General features: G+C 42.5%; 1 protein-coding gene across 5 annotated transcripts in view; it reads left to right on the top strand.

Annotated features, from left to right (window-relative positions):
• Rora (RAR related orphan receptor A) overlaps positions 1-26,915 on the top strand; it is a 674,381-nt gene that overhangs the window by 592,536 nt on the left and 54,930 nt on the right. The window contains exon 2 of one of the 5 annotated variants that reach the window (XM_021237124.2): positions 1,585-1,695. The exons of the other annotated variants lie outside the window; for them this stretch is intronic. Coding sequence (XP_021092783.2) covers positions 1,585-1,695 — 111 coding nt within the window. The remainder of the gene's footprint in view (positions 1-1,584; positions 1,696-26,915) is intronic. 5 annotated transcript variants of the gene reach the window in all.

Here is a 26,915-nt window from a genome sequence, read left to right as displayed (position 1 = left end):
CGCCCAGGCTTAGTTCTGATAAATTACAGTCATACTTTATTTATCAAATTCCTAGCCCAAAGCTTTTCCCATTTATTTTTTAAAGCTTTTCCCATTTTTGATGATTGAGTTAAAACCAAGGGTGTAAGGGTGTGTGGAGTGACTTAAAAAGGGAAGCCTGCAGTGGCCTTAACCATTGCGTACCACAGTAATTTCCAGTCTTTACCATATATTGAAGGTAAAACCCAAGAATAATCTGAGCACTCCAGGGAAGCTGAAACAGGATGAGGGCAAGTTCAGGCCCATCCTGGAAAATTTAGCAACTTAGACACTATGTCAAAAAAATTTTTTAAAGGCATAGTATGTAGCTCAGTGGTTCGGCCACCTGCCTCACAAGCACAAGGTCCCAAGTTGGATCCCTGGTACCAAAAAAAAAAAATTGAAAGTAATAAAAGGACTGCAGCTGTAGCTCACTCAGTAGGCCCTGGGTTCAATCTCTAGTAAATTTTAAAAATTTTCTTAAATGTTTTTTAACATCTTGGAATGCAGTAGTTGCAATTTAATAGCAAATAGAAGCAGTGTATCTCTTCTGTTCCTGATTTATCCAAGGAAAATAACAAAATTAGACTATGGCCTGAAAAACAGCAGTTTACTTCCTCATTCGAGACCTGGTATCTCTGAGAACTTGAGTTTCACTGAAACATTTATACAGAAAGATAGCAGTGCATTATAAACTAGAGTAGTAGGAGGTAAGCACCTTAAGTTTACTTCCTTTTTGTGTGGAATTTCCCAGTGAGGTTTGATGATTTTCAGCATTTCCAGAAGTGATAAAAGAGTTTGAAAAGAAAATCTGATGGGAGCTGGCAAATAAAATTGGAGCCATAGATTTTGCACCAGAAATATTTAAGATTAACATACTGCCAGTTTTCCTGTATATATTTAAGAAATTTTACACAGTGTACACACAGCAGCATGACTGCCTTAGATATAAGATTACAATAAATCATCTTCCTCTGAAGTTGCATCCCTACTAGTAAGCAACTTTTTTAAATGACACTGTTCGACAAAATGGTTTGGTAAAAATCTGTTTCAAAAGCAATGTATCTGTGGCTAGCAAAATCATGTAACAGAAGTGTTTTGTTTCCACCATTGCAGAGGAACAAAGTTGTTTAAGATGAGTTCAGATGTTTCAAGGTTTTGGCAGCTTTTCTAAGCCCCCTGGTTCTGAATCCCTTTTGAAGTGGCTTGGAAGTTGCTGTGTAATTTCAGTGGCTGCTTAGGAGAAATATTGGCTCAGCTACTCATTTTGACTGTTGAGATGGCTTGAGTGTGTTTTCAGAATGTTTTCATTTGCTAGAAATGTTTTGCACCCGGGCTTCTCCTGTGAAAACAGGTTGGTTACCAGCCAGCTAATGGTGCTGCGGGCTGTTTACAGAAGATGTGGTGCTGTCCTTATATTTGGGCACAGCCCTCCCCCACCAAAGATAGTGTGGTAATCAGCAGGAATGTGAAAACATGTATTTAAGGATTGATGCTTGTAAAAGAGGTGCTGTAAAGAAGCATGGTTATTCAGATGTAACAAGTGACTGACAGCTCTCCTTGTAGGCATGCTGGTAACAATAAAGTCTAGAAGTTCAACATCAAAGCGATCACAGCTTACTCCACCAGTGACTTGCACATCAAAGGGGGAAGCAAAGACAAAGGAAGTGCACAGAGGTATGTTTCTGCCTGGTAGCCAGGTCTCAGGGGGAGCTCCCCGAACTCTTTTCATGAATGCAAAGTGATTTTTGCAGATCAGCGTCTTCATTTCATAAATGACCGGGAATATACAAGGAGGGCAAATGAGCGCCGCATTAGTTGCTGCCCACCACCATACATTTGGTTGGGAAAGATTCCACACAGGAGAGGTTGGTCTCTCTGGCTTCCTTCTTCCTTCAGTAGTGAGTTCTCTACCCGTGTGGGCAGTTCTGACTTCACCTAGCATAGTACAAGGAATTATTCACAAAATGAGAGTACAAATTGAATGTGTTTCAGGTTGCTGGCTGGGAATTATGCTTGACAACATAAACCTGGACCGCAGTCTTTGGCATTATGCCTCCTTTTATTCTCTCTCTCACTTGCTTGCTTTTTAACTTTTTTTTCAAGTTAACCTTGTGGGTGGATTTGTGCTGAATCAGGTGTTCATTACTTAACAGGTGAGTGATAATGAAATTTAGACCTGTTAAACCAGCTCTTAATTAATCACCAGATCTGTGCCTCACTTCTCTAACTCAAATTGTGGGTACTCCAAAGTACCAAAAGTAAAACAAGAAAAATCTAAAATCGACTCCCACCTTATACTAACTTGAAAGTAAAATTAACCCTGCAAGCATTATGGATGGTTTGGAATAATGTAGGCTTTTTTTTTTTCTGTGCTTGCTTTTGAAATTTGAGGTTCTTTTATAGTTCATTTTAAGTAATTTACTTGTTTTTAAGCGCGACTGAAAAATAGTAGTACTCTGTATAGTCATTAATAAATACAAAGCAGCTTTCTCAAGCTCTAGGGAGACTTAATACACACAACTGTGTTACTAATTGATGCTATACTGAGCTGACAAAAGCAGTGCATCGATAAAACAAGTTAGCAAGCAAGAAGTTAAAGAACTATAGGGGATTATGTAGACATCAAGGGTTGGAAATTATATTAAGGCCTCTTTAGGGGAGCATTACTTTGCATGTGGCTGAATTAGGACACTCAGTTATTTCTGAGGACACTACTACGAACTCCTCCAGAATACCCCCAAAGTGAAAGATTTGGGTACTTTGAGGCTTTGGTGGAATGGGAGAAGAGAGACTTATTTCCCATAACTCATGATATTTTGATAGTCTACTCAATGGCATATTAGAGTAGTTTTCTTTGTTAGGGAGAAAATGCCAATGAAATCAAGAGCACTGCAGTTTCTTTGTTCCATGCACACAGTTTATGTTGAACTACCACAATGGAATTTTTTTTTTTTAAGCTCAGGGCAGGAGGGTAGAGACAGAAATAAACCTTTTAAATCTTCTTTGCCTGAAGCCCAAAAGGACACAAGCATCGAGCAGATTAGACAGTGGATTTTATGGTTACTATCCGCCACCATAGTGATCTTCAATGTGTGAGCCACAGACCCAGGGGCCCCCCAAAGCCCTCTTAGGGGTCCGAGAGATAAAAACTACAGGCATAACAGACAGGATCGGGCGTGTTCAGGGTGGTATGCCATAGACTACGTGCATAACAGCTCTTAGCCATTATTTGTTCTTTTTGCTATGTTGCCCACTCACACTGATGGTGGGAAGCACGGGTAGGTAAAGCTGCCAGCCCCTCAGCAGGAACCGGCCAGTGACACGAACCTGGGCCAGCAGCCACAGCACCCTTAACACCACATGGGGTAGGGGTGGGAGGACAGCCAGTGCCAGTTTAGAATGTCCTTGATGACGCAGAAAAAAATATTAAGTTTATTAAACTCTGACCTTTGAGTAGGAGCCTGCTTAACCCTCTTGGTGACAGAAAGGAAAGCGCTGTTCATAAAGCACTTGTGCTCCCTTGGTAAGGGACTCGGCTGTCTCCCAGGAAAGCATTTCTGCCACTGTTTGGGAGAAGAGCTGAACAAGCTGCTTATTGAACAGAATGCCACTTTACCTGCTAGAAGGACTGTGTTACTCAGACTTGCCTGTGTTCACTATTTTCCCAAAGATGAACAAGATGAGCCTGTCATGTGAAGGAAAACGGCTGACAGTATTTATTACCAATACATTTAATTTTTAAGGCAAAAATTAGAATTGTGCAAGAGTGGTATCCAATCCCATGAGCTCCATACTTTAAAACTGTGTGGATGATGTGGGTGGTAATATTCATGGGCACGATTCCTTGATAGAATCACGTCAGATAACAAAATACATCAACATCTGGAAAAGCTATACAACTCAATGAAGCAATAGTTTCCACGTGACCAAGGCAGGCCTTACAAAAATAATCATGGGCAAAAGATTCAAAGTGCAAAATGCATCAGTGTATTTGAATGTAACATTACAAGGAGTCACTGGTAAAGGCTCAGGTTTCATATTCTGTCTAGTCTTTAAGAAGCTGCCACTTGTGAAGTGCAAGTGTAGCATCCACGAATCTCCAAAATTATCTGAAAAGACTATTAGAATACCCTTCCCTTTTCCAGCTACATATCTCCGTGTGGCCAGATTTTGTTCACATATGTCAACCAAAAAAAGCCAACACAAGAGATTGAATGTCAAAGCAGACATGACAATCTATTAAGCCAGACAGAAGAAAGATTGGCAAAAATGTAAAACAATGGCGTGCCTCTTACTAACTTCTTTTGGTTTGGAAAATACACATATATTTCACATTTTATTATGTGATGAGCTTATTAGTGTTGTTTTTTTAAATGAATTACAAGTAAATACATTTAGTTGTTCCCAGTTTGGTAATTGTTGGTAATGGTAATTGTTGACACAGAGCTCACATAAACAAAAGCTCTCCCTTGGATCTCATAAGAATGGGGGAAGATACAGAGAACCCAAAAGTTTGAGAGCTATTGCAGTTTAGTTTTCTCCAGGAGATAGAGCTAGAAGATTCTATGACAAAGCACAAGTTTATGACAGAAGGGGCTTTTTAATTTAGGCAGATGTATCCGATTAGTCAAAAGTTCTTTATCAAACAAAGCACTTTCAAACATGAATTCAAGAGCAAATATTTGAAGCTTCATTTTCTTTATAATGTTTTCATTATATTCATTGTATTCATTTTCTTTATAATCTTTTCATTATATTCCAGTGGAAGATTGGAATCATTACTGATGTTATGGTTTCATTTTGTCTTGTTCCTTGTATCATATAGCAGAGATCTGTCAGAAAATTGTGGTTCACGGGGTCTTTACAATTTATCTGCAATCATCTATAACCTATGTTCGCAAAAACAGTACTAGTAAATTACTGCTATTTTTCTTTTTGGTTTGGACTTGTGGAGAGGAAATGTCACCCAGTTGGTGTCATCAAGCTACCGCAAATCCTACTGGCTGTGAGACTTTGGCTAGTAAGTGGGCACCTTGGGGGATTTTGTTACTGTGTGCAGTGCTGGGAAGCCCTGGCAGATACGGGCACAGGACAAGGGATGGGCACTTTCCCACGAGGACCCTGCAGCCTTCTCCACAAGGGAAATCTGCCCAGATGTCTGTTGGCACCTGCCATGTGACAAAAAGGCTGGGCCCTCAACTAACTCCTGATGCCCGTGGCAGAATCAGTTCCATTACACTAATTAAATATATGAAAGCCCAACTTTCCCTGAAATTTCTTGTGAAAAATGACACACAGTTAGAAAACAATGCCCAAATACTTGTTCTCAATTTTATAATCACTTTGCTGGCATGTGACAGGTAGACACTTACACTGCCCTCGGTCGTAGGGCCATCACCTTAGTCATTATTGAACACAGGTATGCAGGCCTGGCAGTTCACTTGCTTTCCTATCACAGAGCTGTGGATGGGAGCCAATGCAAGTTGGCAGGATCTGCATTTCCGGGGTCCTGCTCCTGCCACTGATAACTGAGAGAGCAGGAGGTGCCCCTGGAGCCCGCTGCCTGCTCCCAGCCTGGTCTGATCAGCCAGTTAGAGCTGGAGGCCGAAGCACATGCGCTGTGGAAGCTGAGGTCGTGCAGCTGGCTGCTCATGGCTAAAAAACAAAATGAAACTCCCAACCTTCCAAGGTGGAAAAGCAAATTCCAAGATAACTGTCCTCTTTGAAGTTAAAATTGACTTTTTTTTTTGCTTCTTAGGCATTGTATTTTGTTAAGTTTGTAGGATTTTCCTAAGTAAAATAATAACTTTTATACATTGTTTTGCATTTTTGAGAAGTTTTGACCCAGGCATAGAAAGGCCTTTTCCTCTTGGTGGTGGTGGGCTCACTGTGAGAATCCATCCAGCTTGTGATTCTAACTTGTGTCTGTTTCTGTATATTGCACTTTGGATACAATGCTAAATCAAAGTGGGCAGCATTCTGCTGGCTTTTTTTTTTCTAAGTAAGGTATTCTCAATACGGAGAATAGACTTGGAATTTTTCACACTTTCATTTAACAAACATTTTGTTTCCTTTCACCTCTTTCATGCCACCACTTTATGGGATAAAAGCGAACCCTTACCTTCCTTTAGGGACACTAGAAGCTTGCATGCATTTCCAGTGTATGAGCAGTCACACCCCTCTATCGGGAAGCCCGATCCTCCACCTTTGAGTTTTCTTTTTGTCATCATTGGCTGGGAATGGGTGAGCCTTGAGGTGGGGAGAAAGGAAAAAGTGATTCCGAGGGCACGGTGATGGTGACACAGGCACAGGAAGGTCTTCTGAGATGTAAGCTTCCTGTGCCCTTTCTACAAAAGGTGGCCTTTGTGGGCCAGGGATTTATCTCAGTGGTTTCGCTGCCTGCTGCACAAGCACAAGGACCACAGTTCGATCCCCAGTACCAAAAAAAAATAAGGTGGCCTTTGCAAACCAGGCTATGCTTTTAAAGTGGTCGCTCCCCCTCTTGGGGCTCTCAGAGATGCCCTGTCTTAGCCAAGGATGGAGATGCTCCCTCACCACAGAAGCAGCAAGCAGTGCATCCAGTCAGTCTCCCGGTCCCCTGACCCACTGCTTTGGTCTTGTGTTCCGCTCTAGGTGGCTCCTTCAGGTAGCATGAGATACATGAATAAGGACTTAAAGAAACTTTGCATAGGTGTAACAGCAAGTATGGACTTGAAAATTTTTCCAGATTTGCTATTTAACTCCCAGAAATAGTACATTCTGGCTGATGAATCTTGGGCAACCTCAGCTTGATCATCTGTAAGATAAAGATACCTACTTCAGAGCAACTTTAGAAAGGAGGAAGAAAGGACACACAGAAGGCCCTTAGTGACACCACGGAATATCCGTGTCCTCTTGCACGCCTGGCAAAGGGTGTGCATCACATGCACAAGTGTGAAGTTACAGTCATGGTTTCATCCACACTTACCTCCATGGCCACACCTTGGGCTTTAACTGGGGCAGTTCCAGGTGTCCACACGTCCGTCCTGTGTGATCTGGCCAGATGGGGCTGATGGGTGGGGAACTTGGATGTTTCTCATCAGGTCACATAAGAGGCTTCTGATTCCGCCTCGTCCAAGCCCTGCTGTTGTAACCATTATTACTTGTTCCTTCCGCTGTGCCAAGCACTGTGAAATGGGTTACCATGTTTAATACGGACATTAGCCTTTCATCCCCTTTTTTTACGACGGTGGAAGCTGAGACTCAAGCAGAGCAACCTGTCCAGGATCACAGGCCTGGCATGTACCTACAGTTGGAGGCTGGGTCAGTCTGCCTCCTGGGGTTGAATTTCCCCCTCCGCTGTTCTGACCCAGTGGCCCCTGCACCACAGGAGTGTCACAAAATACATTGTTCCTGACCCCAAGATCAAGCCAGCTTGCATGTATCAGTTGGGGGCTCTTTCTGAACACTTCAGTTGAGACAAAATACACATAGAAATGTATTAAGCATCTGCTGTATCCCAGACACTAGAGAAAGCGCTGGGCGGTTGCGGGCTTGAGGGAGAAATAGAAACATGATGGAGGGTAAATTCCGGCTTAGAGTAGTGCAGCACAGCACAGGAGCATATTAAAAAGGAAGGGCCCTCATAAGACCCACAGCTTGAGAACAGCTTTTGGAAAGAGGGAAAGGCTTAGCAAGCTCGAAGCAGCCAATTCCTGACAAAGGGTAGAGTCATGAAAATTATCAAAGGCTAGACATGAGTGGGGCCAGTTTGGGGACAGCAAGAAGTTCAGTGTGACCTCTAGGGACTGCCAGAAATGAGGCATCCAGAGGGGGCCGGCAGGGTTCAGACCATGAAAGGCATGCGAGGCCCCAGGGGAGATTGCCAAATATTTTTTAAGGCACATGGCATCGTTAGGCACAATCAGATGTTCTCAGCATCTTCCTTTCCCTTAATCATGTCGGGGGGGAAATAAAAAAGCCTTTTGGATGCAGCAGAGGACCCTGCGCTGGCTTGATTTGGTGTCGGTGCTGTCGTAGGGCCACTTGTGTGCTGTTGAGAGAGAAATGAAAGGCACCCGCTACCGACTCCTTCAATGGACTTTCCCACTTTGCTTGTTATAAATTGATTCAGGGACTTCATTATGATGTTGCACAGATGAATGAGGCAGTGGTGTTTTGGCTTGCGCTGCCAGGAGGAGGGAAAACAAGTTCTGTGGCTCCGCAGTTCAATCGCTTGCTTACAGGAGGGCCATGAAAGGAAGGAGTACTGTGTCTTTGATACTAGAACCCCTGTCGCCCTGTTGGGGCTACAAGCGAATGCTTAAATTAAAGGTTGGAGCCGGCTTTCAAGTATTGACTATCGAGCAAAAAGCTCAGCCCACACTCATACACTTACTCAGGCTTGTTAAAGTGAAAATGCACTGCGGGCTACGCTCATGTCACAGCCAGTGTAATTATTACGTTGAAGATCGGTGTTTGAATGGGAGCTGGTGTGGCACACGTTTATTTAAAGATATGCTTGGTGATTTAACACATGGGAGTCCGGGCTTATGCCCAAACCATGAAGTGTCGTGACCAGCTGCCTCTTGGGTTGTTTTTCCTCCAGGTATTCAAGGTAAACACTTAAGACTTGGCACATTTGTACAAAATACAAGTGATTTGACTTCCCAGCCCCAACACTTGTTTAATATCACACGGAGCTCCATGGATTATTCTGAGGGTGAAGTGAGATGACACATTTAAGGCTTGTCACTAAGTGCTTCAAAAATAGTTTTATTACAGGTCTTATTTCTAGTTGTTGGTTTTTTTTCTTTTGGTCTTGCTACCAACAATTAAAGTGTGATGAGCCAGCTATGTAGAATGGCTATGAGTTTACGAAACCCTCAGGTTCACACAGGTTGTGTGTCCTAATCTGAAAAATCTGAAATCTGAAATGGCCCTGAAGTCAGAAATGTTTTGAGTAGGGCATTCTGGGTTCTGGAAGATTTTGGATTTTAAGATTAGGGATTTATATTTTATGCACCTATTCTAAAATCTGAAAGAAAAAGGGGCAGGTAGTCAGGAGAGAGAGAGAGAGAGGGGAAGGGAGGGAAGGAGGGAGGGAAGAGAGGGAAAGCTAAAACTTCTGGTTCCCAGCATTTTAGAAAGGGATACCCGACCTGCGCTCCCTAAATTTCTTATGGTTGCATATGCCCCAAGTATTCAACTGTTTAGGAACGTTGTGAAAGGCTATGCAAATAGGTATCGTGTTCATTTGGTGATGGGTGTTTTGGGGGATTCTTGAGACATAAATGTCTAAGTGACTTTCTTGTCCTTGTCCTTTGCTGGTCATTCAGGACAACATCTTGTCTAGCAAATTATTCCACATATACTCACTGAGCTTCTCTCCACATTTAAGGCCACTCAACATTGCTGTGTAATTTTAAACCCCCCAAAATCAAATTGTGGTATGGTGGACTGGATGAGGTCATACATACCTGGCGTCTTATCCAGAGACCTTTGGGTTCTCAAGCACAGAGTGTAGTTCTCTGGCCCCCTTCTCCCATCTTGGAGTGCTGAGATTTGTGAACTTCTCCCACATGCTCTGTAGAACTACAGGCTGGTATGAGTTAGAATGTTGTCGTTATAAGTCACCCTCACATCCTACCCTGTGTATGGGTTACTGCTTTTTTAATGAGGGTAATACAAGTTGTGAGCTCAACTTATGTTTTGGCATAGTATTCAGATGAGTACGTTTTGATATCTTCTTAGTTGGGAACAGAATTTTCATCGTGGAAGTGACATAGTTTGAAATAATCCCAGGAGTCACTGAGGTCAAAGGAGAGAAGGGTGTGTTTCCAGAAGAAGCACATACAACTATGTATGTATCGAGTACACAGTACTCAATAGTGTGATAAATGACTGTTACTGTTTTATGTATTTCTTTTTTTCTTTTGGTACCGGGGATCGAACTCAGGTCCTTGTGCTGCAAGGCAAGCGCTGGAACCACTGAGCTAAATCCCCGGCCCTGTTTTATGTATTTATGATAACATGCTGTGCTTTTCATCCTTTAGAGCGTAATCCTACTTGTATAAAAGAGTTTACTGCAAAGCAGTGTGCTGCTATGCCAGTGGTAGCCTCATGTATCTCATGTTTAACTGCGTATTTGGATAATATCAAGGACCCATCACAGATGACTGACATATACCTTCTCAGTTTGCCCTTAGAAGTTGGCACTCAGTGTGGTACTTTGCAATATACACGGATGAAACTGCCTAATAACATATTTCTCAGATTATATTTCCATCACATGTCACATGACTGTATGAAATTTAAATTTTAAAGATTTGGTCTATGTGGAGTCTACTAGCTATTAGAATTTTTTTTCCAGACCACTATTTTTTCAATATTAATTTTGAAAATCTTCCTAAAACAAATCACATCCTTTGATGTCTTGTTAAAGCTTGAGATGTTTTTTTAAATTATATGGAAGAAATGTTTGAGTACTTTTCAGTTTTGCTTTGGTTGAGTTCTATTATATTTGAATATTATTATAGTTTTTTCCCTTGCATTGCTTTTCTTTGAATAATTTTAATTTTTGTATATGTGTGTGTTTAGTGAATGATAATAAAGTTATACATTTTTTTTTAAAAAAGAAAAAGAGGTAACAATCCCCTCACCAGTGGGACATTTTATAGAATATTAGGACTATTAAGAGGCCACAGAACTCAACTGGTCCGGTCTGTTTACAGTCAAGCTGTATGGAAGCTAAAAGCATTGCCCAGGGTTAGTTAGCAGCAGGCTAAGGACCAGAATCCAGCTTTTCTCATGCCTCTGCTATGATTTTTTGTTAGCGCATATTCACCTAAGAATGCTACAAAGACTTTAGTTATCATCTTACCTTATCAAAAAGTGCTGCAAGTGATATACGTGACCTGTTTAATTCTTTAGGAACTAGGATATAGTTTTGTATCAAAAAATTTGATTGGTCTGCACAATTATTCACGTGGCTTCCTGGCATCACTCTCTTAGCAGCAGAGCCAGTTTTGGAGTGCTGGTCTCCTGACTCTCAGTCCTATGCCCCAACTACTGCATCGTGACCCGCTAATTGAATCGGTGGCAGCACCTGTGTCGGGCTCCTAGATGAGGTTGGTGGCAATTTCTCTAAATGAACCGCTGTTTGGGAATCATCATTAAAACTGCCTGTTTTAACCATCTCCAAAGGTGAAAAGTTGGTCAGGAGAGTACTGTAGAAAATCTCAGTTTATCTTCATATCCGGAGAGAAAGGAATTTTTCAGGTACACTGAGTTGTTCAACAAATATTTATCAAGTGCCCATGAAGCACTTGTGTTCAGGATCAGTTATCTTCTGTCTTTTCTCTAATGAGTCCAAGGGAGATCGCTGGATCTGTCCCCTTCGAGTCCCTTTTCCCCCCCGAGGACCTCATGTCACATCATCTTACTTCTCTCTAGTTTTTCCTATCCTTTTAATCTGGTCTTTAAATGTCACTTTCTGTTCTCTGTTTTTAGCCAGTGTGGTTTTCTCTCCTTTATCTTGCTCTCCTTTTGCTGACGTATTTGCATCACTTTGCCTGCAGTTAGTATCTGCTAAATCAAACCATATTGGCTTGAATAGCTTCCATTCATTTGCGAATAAAAGGATGCTTCAGCTGCTCTCTGTACGGTCTTTGTCCCCGGGAGGTTTAACTTACTCAAAACCTTCCTTGTCTGCATCCCTCTTTCACCCTTTGTATTGTTCAGCCTCCCCTGTCCAAGCCAGTTCATCCTTTGAGCTGCCCTGACTGTAAACATGACCCTGTTTGAGGGGATGGCGGCTGTTTCGTTTACTCACTGTGTCAAATGAGGAGACTGATTGTCATTTTTCTTCTCTGTTATCTGGTTTGCACTTCTAACTACCACCCATCCCCAAACTGCTTTGAGGACCAGAACCACTGAAGTCATTACCTAAGCCACATTGATCATCTACTACCTTTGTTCTGAGCAGCATTCAGAGAACTGGAACCTGGACACCGGAGCCTTTCTTTGGTTTCTTTTGAGAAAGGGAACAAAATGAACAAGCCACTTTCGTTGATTAATGCAGCCAGTTTCCATATGTAATACCTCTTACCACAGAGAAGTGATTAGCGTCTTAAAGGCCAGAAGAAAAAGGTGTGAAAATTCAGTAACCACAGAAAGGCCTCTCGTAAATTATATCACCTGCCTATCTGTTTCACACTCCAGGAAATGCCATGATCTTGAGTTTTTTTGTGTGGTTTTTTGTTTTTGTTTTTTGCTTACTACAAAACCAGACAAACCGAAATCCATATGAAATATACCAAAACTACTCAGTCAACTTTTACCTGCTCCATTACTTTGCCACTCGACAGCTGCTGGCTCTCAAAGCTCACCATTTTTACTTATCATAGAAAAGCTTACAGAACCATACTGGTGGAACAGTGATGCTTGGATTCAGGTTAGGGTCCATCAACTGAAGTGAAGGGAGCTCTCCTGCCTGGCTGCCTGCTGCCTGCTGCCTGGGAGTTAGCAGCAAACCCTGCTCTCTCCTTCAAGGTCCTGCCCAGCCCTTGCTGCTGCCTCATTGGAGGGAAGGGGCTTCTTTAGAGGCATCTGACACCACACAGGGGACCTGTGTGAAGGTTTAAGATTTTAGGCAACATGGCGTGCGTTCCTGGCATCGCTCCTCTACTGCACCAGCAGAGAGAGAGAGAGAGAGAGATGCATTGTCAGAGTTATTCTTGCTAGTACAAGTGGACAACTCTAAAAGAGAAGACACCGACCTAAATGTCTGGTGCCCTGGGCAGGTGAAGGGAGTGTGGCACACACAGGCAGCTCCTTGGTCACTGGACAGCACATATACTGTAGAGACCACCCTTGGCTCCACTCGACCGTCACCATTTGGAATAACTGATCTACCACAGCTTAGTCTTTGGTTTTGTGTTTTAAGAGACTCTGGAAATCTGAATGAACGTCAATGCCTCATTTCCTTGGTATAGTTAGAAACAAATTTCTTTAAATTCATAGGCGAGTTACAGAGCCTGACTAGTGGTTGTGGCTGGTTCATCTCTATTTGTTAGTGCACTTATTGCTGAGTTGTGGTTAAACTTTGGGCAGAGGAGACAAAACCCTCAGTTCTGACACCTGGACCTGACACACCACAGATTTGGCACGAGATGTTGCCAGGTCTGTGCCTGGCCCGCCTCGTGCCTCCCACGTGGTAGCTAGCCGCCCTGAGCTCCTCAGTGAGACTGAGGCCAGACCTGGTCTGTTATAAAATCTTTAAGTGCCTTAGAAAACAAGTCCAAACTTCTCAGTGGGATATTCAGAGCCCTTTAGGATCAAGTCCCACCATCCTAGCTACCTACGTTTGCTGTCTCCTTTGAGGCTCTTGGACACACCACGCATGTTTGTGCTGAGACCCCTGTCTGGCTTTCCCTCACTCCCATCCCAACTTCTGCTGCCCGGGGAACTGGGATATTCATGCCCCAGAGCAAAAGACAAATGGGCATCCTGAATTCTCTCAAAAGAGTCTGGTTTGATATATGACTATGATCTTTGCAACAACGTGTTCACTCTCTTTTCCATACCAACTCAGCTCTCAATAAATTTAAATCACCTTCCACTTAACCATCCACTAGTAATTCATAAGGCACTTTCTCGATGTAACACCAAAACTTCCCTTTTCCCTTCCTATAACCACTTTTTCAGAAAAAAAAATTTTTCTTAAATAACACTAAAATAATCTCATGAAAGTAGTAAAGGAATTATGATTTTTTTTGCATTATCTAAGATTTTTTTATTAAGTAAAAAGTAGTGGTGGTGCATGCCTATAATCCCAGCACTCTAGAAGGCTGAAGCAGGAAGATCAAAGGTTTGAGCCCAGCCTAGGCAGCCAGTAACTTAGTGAGACCCTGTCTCAAACTAAAAACTGGCTATGGACATAGCTCAATTCAAAGGCCCTGGATTCAATCGCTATTACAGCAAAAAACAAAACAAAGAGAAAAAAGTAAAACCTGACCAATGAGTAATACTTACTAAACATTTGGAATTGCATTAAAATAAGTGTTTTTACACAGTTAAATATTTGCGTCTATACTTAGATGTATAAATTACTATTCTTTGAACTCAAAGTGGATTTTGAACTGTGATCTCCATAATTATAATAATCATACAGTTTATTTATATATAGTTTAGCTGTATAGACATTAACCAATTAGTTCTTGATCACATCACCTAATAGGGAGACTTTCCTCCGTACCCTATTTTTAGCATGTGCATATGAGTATGTGTTAATTATAGACCTCAGTTATTAACTTTGCATCATATTACCCAAATGCGTACTTAACAATTTACCAACATCAAGGGGGTAGGTGGGCAAGAAACTTGTATCAGAGTTCACTTCTGTTTTTAAGCCAGGAGGTAAGTGATACTTAAGACCTGTGAGTACCTGGCCTGAATCCAAAGACAGTTCATTTTCTTTAAGCGTTTTGGCAGCTGTTTCTGGTGTTGCACTGACTTTCTCAACTCAGGTCCCATCATAATTACCTAATTTTTTAAAAATGGGTGATACCTATATATATTTAAACCAACCTGAGCTTTATTGTAATCCTGGTTCTGTGTAGGTGAATGGCTAATAATTAAGTGATCGCTACTAGGTTTCAGAAGTTGCTGCTGCCCGCTGTCTGTTCCATTAAAAAACTACTTTCATCACTAATTTTAACATGAAACAGAACCAATTGAGAAAATCCATTATAAATGAAACCGAGCTGGCTGTTGAATAACATTGGTTAAGGCTCAAAGGCCGAATATAAATGAACTCTAGATGGGAAGATATTGGACAAGTGCAATTTATCTCAACAGCAAAAAGATATTCCAGATGTCTCTGCTACTACATATATAAAATAGACTCTATATAATATGCACATTGAGCACCATATTTGCACAATGACTTTTGCCACCTTTGGCACCGTTTGAAACCAACATGGAACAACAGTTCTTGAACTTGTAGCTACAAAAAGTATGCCTTTGGATAAATTTTTTAATTTAAAAAAAAACGAAGAAAAGTAAGTGTCTCATGTGTGCCATTTACCATCTAGAAAGATTCCTGGGAATATACCAATTGTATCTAAATCTAATTCTGTTGTCTAGTTAAACTTTAGTTGTCCCTTGCAGTCCGCCCATCTGAAAAGAAGACAGTGTACTTCAAGCTCTGATGGACAGATGCAGAGTCTGAGGTTTCAGGAACACCTTGTCTCCTTGCTGAGACAGTGGAGGAATCGATGCAACCTCACCAGAAGTCATTGCTCACCCTGGCAGCTGGCAAGGAGTTGGCCGCAGCATGGAACCTGAAGCCCTAAAGGGTGAAGTAAAAACATATAATGGTGCTGTTTTTGCACTGGCTACAAGGGTTTAAATCAAGTGTTATCAGGGTATTGAATTCCTTAAATACCACACCTTTATGGTCTCCTACAATTTTGTTAGAATAGTATTTTTTCACTGAGAAATACTTTCAGTCTAGGATTCCCTCAGATCTCCCGTCACCCAAATATATTTGAACAGTGTGCTTGCTGCAAGTTCAAGGATGAGTTTCTCTCATGAGCTCTATGCTTCCCCGGCCTTTGTCCTTCATGAGTGGAGGACATGAGACCAAAAGACCAGATTAATGCAGCCCCATAGGAAAATAGCATTTTATGGCTTTCGGCTATACCCCGACCCTACCCACTCTCTCATGAGTGAAGTAAGTAGATGAGACAGTGGGGTGCCTCTTTCCAAGCTGACCACCACCAGTAGAAACAGCCCCAAAGGACGATCTTACTTGATGTCCCAGATGTGAAGAGTGGCGTATAAGATGATGTCAGGGCCGGGAATTTAGCTCAGTGGTTTTGCCGCCTGCTATGCAGGCGCAAGGACCCGAGTTAGATTCCCGGTACCAAAAAAAAAAAAAAGATGACGTCAGTAACCACACCACCATCTGACATGCATTGCATCTTTATCCATATGCCAGGCATTGGACTGAATAATCAACATGCACGATCACATTTAACTTTCAACAACTCTCTGAAGTCGGAGCTGTTGTTATCCCATTTTATAGATAAAGGAAACTGAGGATCAGAAAGTTAAAGGTTTCACACAAGATCACAGAGCATTGTGAAGTGGGATTTGAATTGAGGGGTCTACTCTGAGGAGCCTTTTGACCTTGCCGCCAGAGCTGTGCTGTGTACCAGTTGTCAGATGCATGTTTCTCAGATGTTAGATTTATAGCCTGGTCGAAAAGTTCAGAGATGAACAGGAAGAGGTGATGAATGTGTTCAAGTCAGGAGGCATACAGAAGGCTACACGTGAGAGGAAAAAGTAGAAGCTAGACCTGGGCCCCTGCAATATATCATGGTGTTTCACACGACACTGAGTACCGCATTTGCCAGAAAACCCCACTTGAAAACATGTAGGTAGGCCATCACTACCTGGTGCGCGCTTGCTGTGTTGGAACAAACTTCCCAGTGACCACTGAGAAGAAACCACAGTGAAGTAGAGCAAGTGTCCCCTGATAAGCAGTGCCTATGATGTAGCCACACAGGAAAAGCCACACTCTGAACCCCAGGGGAGCCTCTTTCCCCATATCCTCCTTGCGCAGAGCAATAAGAGGTGAGGTTTGCTGAGAGTCCTCTCTGTCCCCTAACCACTTCACCTTCTCACTTGCTTTGTTTTTAGAATGCCAGGAGGTGAGGAAGTGGTAAGTTCCCTCTGCTCCCAATAAAGAAACTGAGGTTCAAAGCAATTCCCCTAGGATCTATCACACAAGCAGCAGAAGAGGAATGCCCAGGGTTCTGCTGCCGAAATAGCTGAAGACAAGGCATGGAGCATCCCTGGTTACAGTCCCAAGGTCAGTTTTGTTCTGAAGTGAAGTGAGACACCTTCTAATTCAAAAGTGTGTCGAATGTTCCCCACCCCAGACCAGAGCTGCCCCAGTGCCAAAAGGGAGGGAGTAGAACTTCACCTGGGCGGCTGCAGGCATCTTGCTGGCAGAGAGGCCTAAAAGGCAGGACAGTTGCCTGGCACATCTATGATAGATGTTGTCTGGACCTTCCACTTGGTGGGTTCTAAGCAAATATTGTGCTTTGTTTCAAGAATGGGTATTTTTATCTGAATATTGAAACATTTGTCTCCTTTCGGTTTTGCTTTGGTTCATATACTGGCTCTATGTTCACTTTGGGAGAATTTCAAATAATGGAGAGTGTTTAGGATTGACATTTACTTTCCTTTTGTATTGATGACCCTTTTTAAAAAATACACCGGTGTTTTGCAGTTCATCTCTCGCCATGCACTAAACTAAAATCGAAATGGATTAAAGATCTAAATATTCAAATAGAAACTCTGAACCAGTTGGAACAGAGGTTAGGTAGAACCCTTGAAGACCTCGGTGTAGGAAAAGATTTTATGAACAAAACCTCAGTTGCCCGTGAACTAGCACAAACCACCAACAAGTAGGATCCATTATATTTTGGAAGGGAGACCACAAACCTCGGGGGCCATCTTTTGGTTAAAAGCGTCTTCCGCTTCTGCCTCAAGTTTCTAGGTCTACAACTCATGAAGCTCTTCCTTAGGTTCAAAGTTAAGAGTTTCACTTTTTTTCATTACTGTAAATAATCAAAATTTAATTATACTTCAATTATTTATTATCAATTTGCATTTTCCAACATTAAACATACAAATTTAAAACTTCTACTTTCCCATGTGTAGAAGAAACATTTATGTTTTAAAACATCACCGGGCTAGGGATTTGGCTCAGTGGCACCATGTCTTCCTGGCAAGCACAAGGTCTTGAGTTCAATTCCGGGTACCCGAAAAAATAAATAAATTAAAACACCTTCGATATGTGTACTTGTGTGTGTACAGGTATATGAGCATACATTTTTAACCCTTGATTATCTCAGGAGTGAAGATAATGTTTTTTTTTTCTTTAGGCCTTTGTGTTTTTTTCTAAATTTGGTTCAATAAGCCTGTATAACTTTTAAATAGGAAAAACAAATCAGCCTAGTTACACTTAAATTTTACTAGCAGGTGCAGCAAAGGGGAGATGGACAAGCTGCCCTTGTAGCCACGCGAGAAGAAAATCAACACTTAAATACGCGTGTCCAACATAGAGAAATGCACCTGCAGCCTGCTTCCTGTATTAATGAAGCAGTGGCTAGCCTGGGACACGTCGCCCTGGATAGGTCCTATGAATTTGATGTTCAGAAAGCACTCTTAAGATCAGAGAAGGAAGAAAAATTTTATAGTGCACTCTTGTTATTCATCGTCGTTGTCGTTGTTTTAAGGGACACATTTTAGCATAGGTCTGAACTCCATTCTGTGGCTGGGTGATAACTTTCATCCTAGATCTCCTTAAGAAGTGCATCACCTGCTCTGGAGAGATCTGAATGTGATACAGTCTTGTCGGGAACGCAGTGAGGAGGAGTTGCTCTGTGAACTTTTTACTTTGCCAGATGTGGGCGACACAGGATGGGCTGGTGTGCTCCAAAAGTGACCTGAAATCACAGATTCCAACCATTCCCAGGCCTCTCACTATGGCTTAAGTTCCTGCCTTAAAAAAAGGCAACTATAGTAATATATCTTGGCTATGTATAGTCAAGAAGAAAAAAGATAAAACACACACAAAAACAAAAATAGTGGCCAAATATATGAATTAGGTATATTTGGGTTTGAATTTTTTTTTTTTTTGGAGCATGAAATTTGCCTTGCGTAAATGAGTAGTAACTCAGTTTCCCATTCTTAACCCGTACCTATTTGAGGCATTGAGGTGGAGAGACTTTCTCAAATTGAATAAACTTATGATAATCATCACTGTATTACTCAAATAACAGAAAAGTGACTATCACCCCAGGCGTCACTCTCTCTCTGGTAATTTGAAGGATGTGGTCTTTCGGTTACTTTTTTTGTCTCCCTGCTCCAGAATACCTCACCCATGATGACTTGGTCCTCTTGCAGCCTCTTCTATCAGGAGCCATCTGAGAACTTAGGAAGCCAGCAGAGAGCCCCTAAGTTGAAACACTACAGTGCATGCGCTTGACCCAGGAAGTCCCTTCAGACCAAGGCATCCTAGTTCCCATTAGTATTTACATCAGTCCTCTGACAAGCTTAGTAATCTGGTTGAGTTCTAAGAACATAGCTAATTCTAAGTCAAAAATATTCATTTCAAGTACAGGGAGGACCTGCTACAGTCTAATATGTGACTACTTAGACAGATATCTGCCAAAGGGGGAAAATTGTAACAGATTAGGGCCATTTTAGTGTGGGGACAAAATGCCAGATAAGTCTTAGAAGGCTTTGAGAGTCTTATGACATTTATGATCATTTTAAATTGGGGGGGGTAAGTTTCTAATAAGTCTTCAAATGAAAGTTTAATAATGTTTTATGGGGCCGGAGATTTAGCTCAGTGGTTCCGCCACCTGCCTTGCAAGTACAAGGTCCCAAGTTCGATCCCCGGTACCAAAATAATAATGTTTTATGATGAGTTCATCATGAAAGAGTAAATTATGTTCAGGATACTCTAAGAGAAAGATGTCATAATTTTAGGTATATTCCATAAAAATATTGATGGTAATGATCCCCTTTGTTTTCATGTGCTTACTTAAAATTCCAGCTACTTGAAAATTCAGATTACTTGCTGAAGCTCTAGTCAGCTGAGATTCACTGCTCTGTGCTGGGCTGATGCTGTACAACACATGATATTCAGAAAGCTTTGTGAAGTTAGGAAGCTGTCGCTGCATTCTTTGAGAGAATTAGCCAGAAAGTAACTTCTTTTGGTTTCCTGTTTGCAGGATATTTCTCTTGAGCCCAAAGAAATAGGTTCCTAACCAACCAAGTACAGCATTCCCTGTGTTTAGGCTTCCATTCCAGAGTTTGTAGCAGTTGACTCTGGATAAACTCCAGCAAGGAAGGTTATAGCTCATTACGTAACAGTAGAAGGTACTGTAACTTAGCCTTTCCTTTCATGTCGCTCCCACTTCTATCTGTGATTATTGCTGCTTCCAAATGAAGGCCAAGCCACCTATGTTATCTAACACACCCTCTCGTGGTTCTCTAAAGCCCCACTGTCAGGTTCCCAGACAACCATAAGAGTTGTGTGCATTTTAGATCTTACTCAATTTAAGAAAGTGAGTCAATTTTAGGTATGACTAAATAATGCAAATTCCTCCACGACAACTTGAAGTTCAGGCTTCACAGAATCACTGAGTACTAAGCAGAACGAATAGAGGAGGGAGAACATTACACCACCAGCAAGTAGTAATAGGAGGAGTTATTTAGAACAAAAGGAGCAGAAGACATATTCAGAGATTGTGGGATCACATTAGACAGTGGGAGTTGGCTTTTTTAGTGCTATTCAGTGAATACGTAACTGCCATTCAAGCATCTGGGAATCCACTGTGCAGAAATACATGTCCTGGTAAATCTACTCCATGTCATTTGTCAGTGGACAAACAAATGTCCCTGGAGGGAAGATGGCAGGAAGATGAGGAAGTACAGCCTGGATGCGTGAGAGGTGAAGAGAAACATCAGTTTAATTTGCAATGTTTCTTCGTCTTCCAAGGCTTTTAGGAGTATGTAAGGTTTGAACCAAAGATGGGACCCCCTGAAATGGAGAGAGAGAAGCATGAACCCCAGGACTAGAGGGCCTCAGGTGTGCCCAGTGGATTGCAGAATGGCACTCACGGCCTTTGCAAACAAAGCAATGCCTGACTTTGGGTTGTGGTCCACAGGTACAGTCTCGAATCACACTTCCTTAGACAAGCGGGGAGCAGTCCGTGGCAACACCTTCCCCTGCAGAGTGAGCATGAGAACCTAGAAAAGAGCGTGGGCACTTAGATAGGGAAGACACTTCCCTCAAGTACTCAGGCAAGTCATGCAGAGCTTATTTTCAGATAATTATCTTAGCTCTCTAGAAATGAGGGGAGGGGAAGGGGATCTTCCACTGTTTTTATCAAACTGTCCACAGCATCATCAGTTCCAAGGGTAGACTTTCAACTGTGTGCTTTCATTTGGAGATGGGTGTGGAACCCAGAGCTGCTCGTCCATAATTGGGTGGGTTTACAAGGAGAAAGAACATGAAATAAAAAGGATAGACACCCAAGATGAGCCCTGTTTTTCCCCAAACAGTTGCTTGAAGTGCCAGACACCCCCAAAAGCTCTTGCAGTTACAGAGAAAGGGAGATCTCTCTGCTATCTATGCTTCGCCAGAAAGTAGAGGAGGGACTCGTACTTGTCCTTGTGGGGGAGGTGTGCATAGCAGAAAGAAATGGTGGAAAATAGGTCAGCAAAGTCAGGTGATCCACATGGATGGGTGTTCTGAGGTGTGTAAACCACCCCATGCACTTACAGATATCAGCAGTGAAGGCCTGAAGCGGAAAAAAAAAATTTCTGGGCAGGAGAGAGTGAGGAAGATGGAGAAAGCAGTTATTCTTCTTTCAAATAACTACCGCTTAAAGCATTTTTTAAAGTTTCCTTAAAGTCATTTTTCCCAACAGATGACACAGTGACAGTATTTCTTAGAAAAGAAGAAACATTTCAAGTAATATGAGTGCCCTGCCGCCCACCACCCACCTTCCCTTCCCACCCGTGATGGATGAGACCACGTCGCCCTGTGCTTCTGGCCCGTCCTGCTTGAGTGTTGCAGTGCCGTGTGGTCGCTGCTGGTTCTGAACAGCAGCCCGGCACCACGCAGAATCTGAATACAGCCACTGATTCTCTCGAACAAGGCTGTGTTGGCAGTCATGAGACAGGGTAGACATTGGCATGCGCTTACAGAATAATTATAGGGTTCCTGGAGTAGTACAGTATAAATAATTGCCAGTTTAAAAGCGTTACTGTGAACAGCAATTTATACTAAAATTTATATTTGCTCCTTGAAACCAATACACGTCAAGAGTGGCTCGCCCCCACTCCCACCTCCCCACCTGGAGATCTCAAGGGCTCTGGAACCTTTTGATTCCTTTACACTTTTAACTGAGCAGGGCGACTGCAGGGTGGATCTGTGTTGTAGTAAATAAGGGAAAGACTGATGCATTTAATCAGCTGGCATGAATGAAGTAATGAAACTGCTCTGGTTCTGGCCACCTGGTGTGCTCAGGATCCTGATGTGCAGGAAGACCACCCTGGTACAGAGAGGAAATAACTGCAGTGGTGTCACTTTTGCTGGCAAGTAGGACACAGCGAAGATTATCACCTCCTCTCCGGCTTATGATGGTATAGACGCAAGACACAGAGGACGAGACATAGGAAGCTCAGGGAGATAATGCAGCTCTAAAATAGCCACAGAGGCTTATTAAAACCCAGATTTTCCTCTCTGTGGGACTTTTAATTTTATGCTATGGCACATTACAAATGAGCAGGTACATTGGGGAAGCAAGGGGTGAGAGTGGATGGTGGGGAATCGTGTGTGAAGGGCTCCCCTCTTTGGGACAGTGCTGAAAAGAGACCCTTCTTTTCCAAGTCGGTGACCCTATGTGGCACCTTCTCATCTTTCTGTGAAACCTCGTGGCTTCTCTTACCCTATCTGAGAACTCCCCTGAGATGCTCACATCCTGAACCTTTCTCACCAAAGCAGCGAGTGTATCAAGATAATGTGTTTTTTGTTTCAGCTGCTGGTCTTGCTTTCTGCACTCGAAAGCCATTTTAAACCATATTTCCCATGATTGTTTGGAGGAGGCTTTGGTATTTAAATAAATCTTTCAATGGGTCATTAGCCCAGTAATTAATTCCAGCTATTTTTAAACGGTGCCTTGGTTATTACAGAGTGGCCATAGTCACAACAGCCTTCTCTTTCTTGGAGAGTCACTCAGCGTTGGCTCCTTTTTTTAGAGCCAAAAATACTATAATTTTATTCTCATTTCAAATATATTTCTCATTGATAGAAAGAGTCAAGCTTTTTGAATGAAGACAAAAAATCCTTCACTGTAACACTTATGTACAACAGCCTTGTGCCTTTATTTTTCTTTCAAATAATCTGCCTGTATCCTAGGTCATGCCCTATACCGTTTTCCTTACATTTTTACAGTCAGTACTGGCAAATCTCAGGATTTTAAGAAGTGATTTTACAGAGTAGAAATGCCTCAAAAATCAGTTATGTAATGTTAGGGAAGGCTAAAACAAACCGATACCTTTTTTACTCTACCCCTTTATGCTCAGTGTCTGGGGTCCCACAAAATAAACTGGAAAAGATAGATTACCAAGAGAAAGAGCCTTATTCCGTGTGTGTATGGGAGGTCTTCAGAGAAATGAGGTGAATGTGCCCAGGGGCTGAGACCTGGAGGCTTCTATACCATTTTAACAAAGAATGAGAAACTTAGTGAAGTGACAAGATAACTGAAAATGGTTTGGGGCCCTAGCATCAGGGCAGTAATTATGGGAAGGCAAATACATGGGAAATATTTGAGCGAACTAATGGGCATCAGGATTATGCTTCTGCAGACTCCAGTCAGTGCCCATCTCTGGGGATGAGTCCGCCTTCTCTTCCTATAGCTTCACAAAGGGAAATGTATACCCTGCCTTTAGGCAGATGGGGGAGAGGAAGGAGCTTTCTCTGCATCTGCTGTTTCTCAGTTGCCATCCGCTCAAAATAACCCTTATGCCAAAGTGGCATATTTGGGGGGTGGCACATCCTGATCCCACCACCAGTCAGTTGCAGAGCTAGAATTAGAACGGAGCCCACGTGACTCTTAGCCACTGTTTCCAGTGCTGTGTTTTGTAACAGTAAGTAGCTGTCAGTCTCTACTCACCACTTCTGATATCACAACCATCGAGCCTTGCCCCTACCTCTGCAAACACCACAGGTTGTCACAGCTCAGTGCAACTCTACCCACCCCCCCAAGCATCGGTCAGAAAGCCACCCAACCTGGACGTGCTCACCCTCTTGGCCTTACAGTAATCCGAGGATCACACCGTAATTCCTGGTTCAGAAAAGCAGATGGAGATTAACTTTGATTATTGAGAATTGTCTGAGATCAGATAAAAATGTCAATCACATAACAATAGTAATAGTGGTTACCAGTCACTGGACTACTTGTACACTTGCACGCTCACATGTCCACCCTTCCGTCTGGGCCTCACAACCTTGTGAAGCTAATGATGTTATCTAAGACTAAGAAGTGGAGGGTTCCAAGATCGCAGAGCTAGAAAATGGCACCTTTTGCATTTGGGCCCAGGTCTATTTTAAAGCCACTTCTAGATAATTCACGGCACACACAGGTGTCTATGTGTGGACCACTCACAGCCTAGCTCTGGATGTTGCAAGACTAATTACAGCCTTTCTTGCCATGAGATCCTCCCTTCCCATAGCCTCTGGCTTTGCTCTTAGTACTGTCAAATCCGTTGTCATCTTAGGTGTTGCAGGCTCTGATAAATATGGTTCAGTAGAGAATGCCTTCCCCCAGTGGTTTTGGGCTTTACTTTATGACACGTTCGGAACGTTCACTGTTTTGCTTCTTGCCGTGCTGGGAGGAAATGCTAGGGCTGCCCTTGGATATCTTGAATAACCCTTTTGTTCTGCATTCAGTAACGGGGAGCAGGGGAAGCAGGCGATAAGGTTCCTTAATCCCTTTATTCCTTCAGGGCAGCTGCTGTGTGTCGTGCACCGAGCTAGGCACAGGGAACAGCTCACATTCTAAACACATGGTGTTCCAAAAAGTGGTAAATGCCATGACAAATGAATCCAGCATCCATAGCAGGTGATATGGGGCAGAGGGCCAGAGGTACCTCTGGTTTTTGATATCCTGTGGATCCCAGGACAAACATAAAGGAGAGTTAAAGAAAAGGCAAGATAAGATTCAGAATCTCTGGATATGTCTGCAGAGCACTGTGACTGAGGTGGGGACAAAGTGGACACTTTGAATTCAGTGTGGTCTTCCTCTTTAGCAGCACCCCCATTTTGGCAGACTTCAAGAACCTTCTCTCCCTGATAACTACTTCCACCCCAGGTGTCTAGCATTCCACCCACAGTGCCAAAGCTCACTGTCTGTCCCCAGCACCACCACCACGAGGCATTAATGACCCTTGGTTTCTTGTCCTCAGGGTCAGGCTTCCTGTGGTGGCCAGGGCTTAACTGGCTGTCCTGGCAAAGCCCCCTGTGTTCGCTCCTCCCGAGTGACGTGTTCCTGTGGCCGTGGGTGGGTTCTCCTGTTCAGTCTGGGAAATGAGCAGATGTGGGTGGTGGCATCCTCCAGGGTCACCCCAGCTTGGAACCTTGGAACAGTTCCTGTACCTCTCTGAGCTTCAAGTGCCATGGCCAAAAAACAAGGGTTCTGATAGAATAATCTCAGAAGTCTTTGTAGGTCTAAAGTTCTATGATTTGAAAGGTCTAGTTCATCTTCTTCTACCCCTTTTTATTCATATATAGTTGCAACAGACAATAAATACATTCGTCATAGGGAATTGGTACATAGCCATATCGCATCTTTATCCCGTTGGGCTCCCTTTCTCCTCTCTCACCTCTCCCCCTTCCTCAGATCCCCTTCCTATCTCTTTAGCCACACTGAACAACCTAACAACTATCTTCACCAGGGGAAGTGCCTCTGCATCGGTGCCGAACACAGGGGCATTTCCGGGGGACAATAGCGAGGTATCATTGTGGGCAGCAGCAGAAACTATCCAAGATGCATTCCCTTCACTTCCTAGGGACAGTTAGTGCTGGGGATCGAGCCTGTGGCCTTTTACTTGCTAGGAAGCCCTCCTATTACGGGCCTACATCCCAGCCCGAACTTCTTACACAGAAATAGCAGGTTTTAACTAAGACATCCCCATCTGCTAACCACGATGTGAGACTCAGGTGGGACCCAATCACTCACTCGTGTTGGTGACCTGGGTCCCCTTAGCTGTCATTTTACTCCCTATTGAAGTCAAAGTAGTAAATCTAGTAGGCAGTATACATTTCCTTTTGTTTAAAAGAGATTATAGAGAAAACAAGCAGGGACACTGAATCCCTCCTACCAGAAATTTCTAAAGGCTGAAAATGAATGTGCATGGGTGTATCCTACATGGATGTGTTTATGTGTTGTGTATTCCCTGTACAATTATACTTAAGACTTAATTGATTTCACTTATGGAATCCTGTGAAATCCCCTCACAGAAAACTGAAAGATGAAATGACAGACTTAATCCATAGCTGTCTGGTATTCTAAAGGTATTGGTTCGGTGTGACAAAAAATGAGTGGTCAACACAGCGAATCCATACAAACTAAATTAGCAGAAAGAGCAGCAGAACCAGCATGCCCCTGCAGAATGCTTCTTTTGTTTTTTGGGATTTTTTTTTGATCTAGTAATGATTTCACACAATTGAAAACTTATTTTTGTCTGCCGGTATTTGGTGCAATTTAGAGGTATGAATTCAACCATTCGTGGCTTTGAGCTTTTATTATCCAAGATTTAAGGTGGCATTATTATCCAAGATTTAAGGTGGCATTATTTATGTTGCCTCTTCACCTTCTTTGGGAGTTTCCATTTACATGGTAAAATTATCTCCCTTTACGTTTTTTTCTTACTACCCTTGAGGAGAACAAACAAAATTTTAAAAAGGTTAGTTCTTTCCCAGTGAAAGCCGGTCTATATGTGTGCTGATGATAACTTTAATCTCTTTAATGTCCAAATGGGGAGGATCACAAACTGATTAACACAGCTGTTGATGTTTTCTAGATGTGATAGCAAATATTTTTGGAAAATATATTTTTGGTGAGCTCTAACAAAAAGAACTATTGACACATAGATTATACATTCTACAGCTCTAAACGTATTTTGAGATGACTGTGTTTGGGATTAGATATGAACAGCTTACAACATTAGAATTTCTACCTAAACCTCGAGTCTTAGATGGTCCTCTCTCATACTTTACATGAAGTGGAAAGCAGCTTAGATATAAACAATTACATTTT

This window comes from Heterocephalus glaber, unplaced genomic scaffold (genome assembly GCF_053883595.1).
Source record: "Heterocephalus glaber isolate CG9 unplaced genomic scaffold, H.glaber_assembly_v1.0 deba00001689, whole genome shotgun sequence".
Lineage (NCBI taxonomy): Eukaryota > Metazoa > Chordata > Mammalia > Rodentia > Bathyergidae > Heterocephalus > Heterocephalus glaber.
Note: the sequence above shows the minus strand (reverse complement) of the source record. Positions and strands in the feature narration are given on the sequence as shown.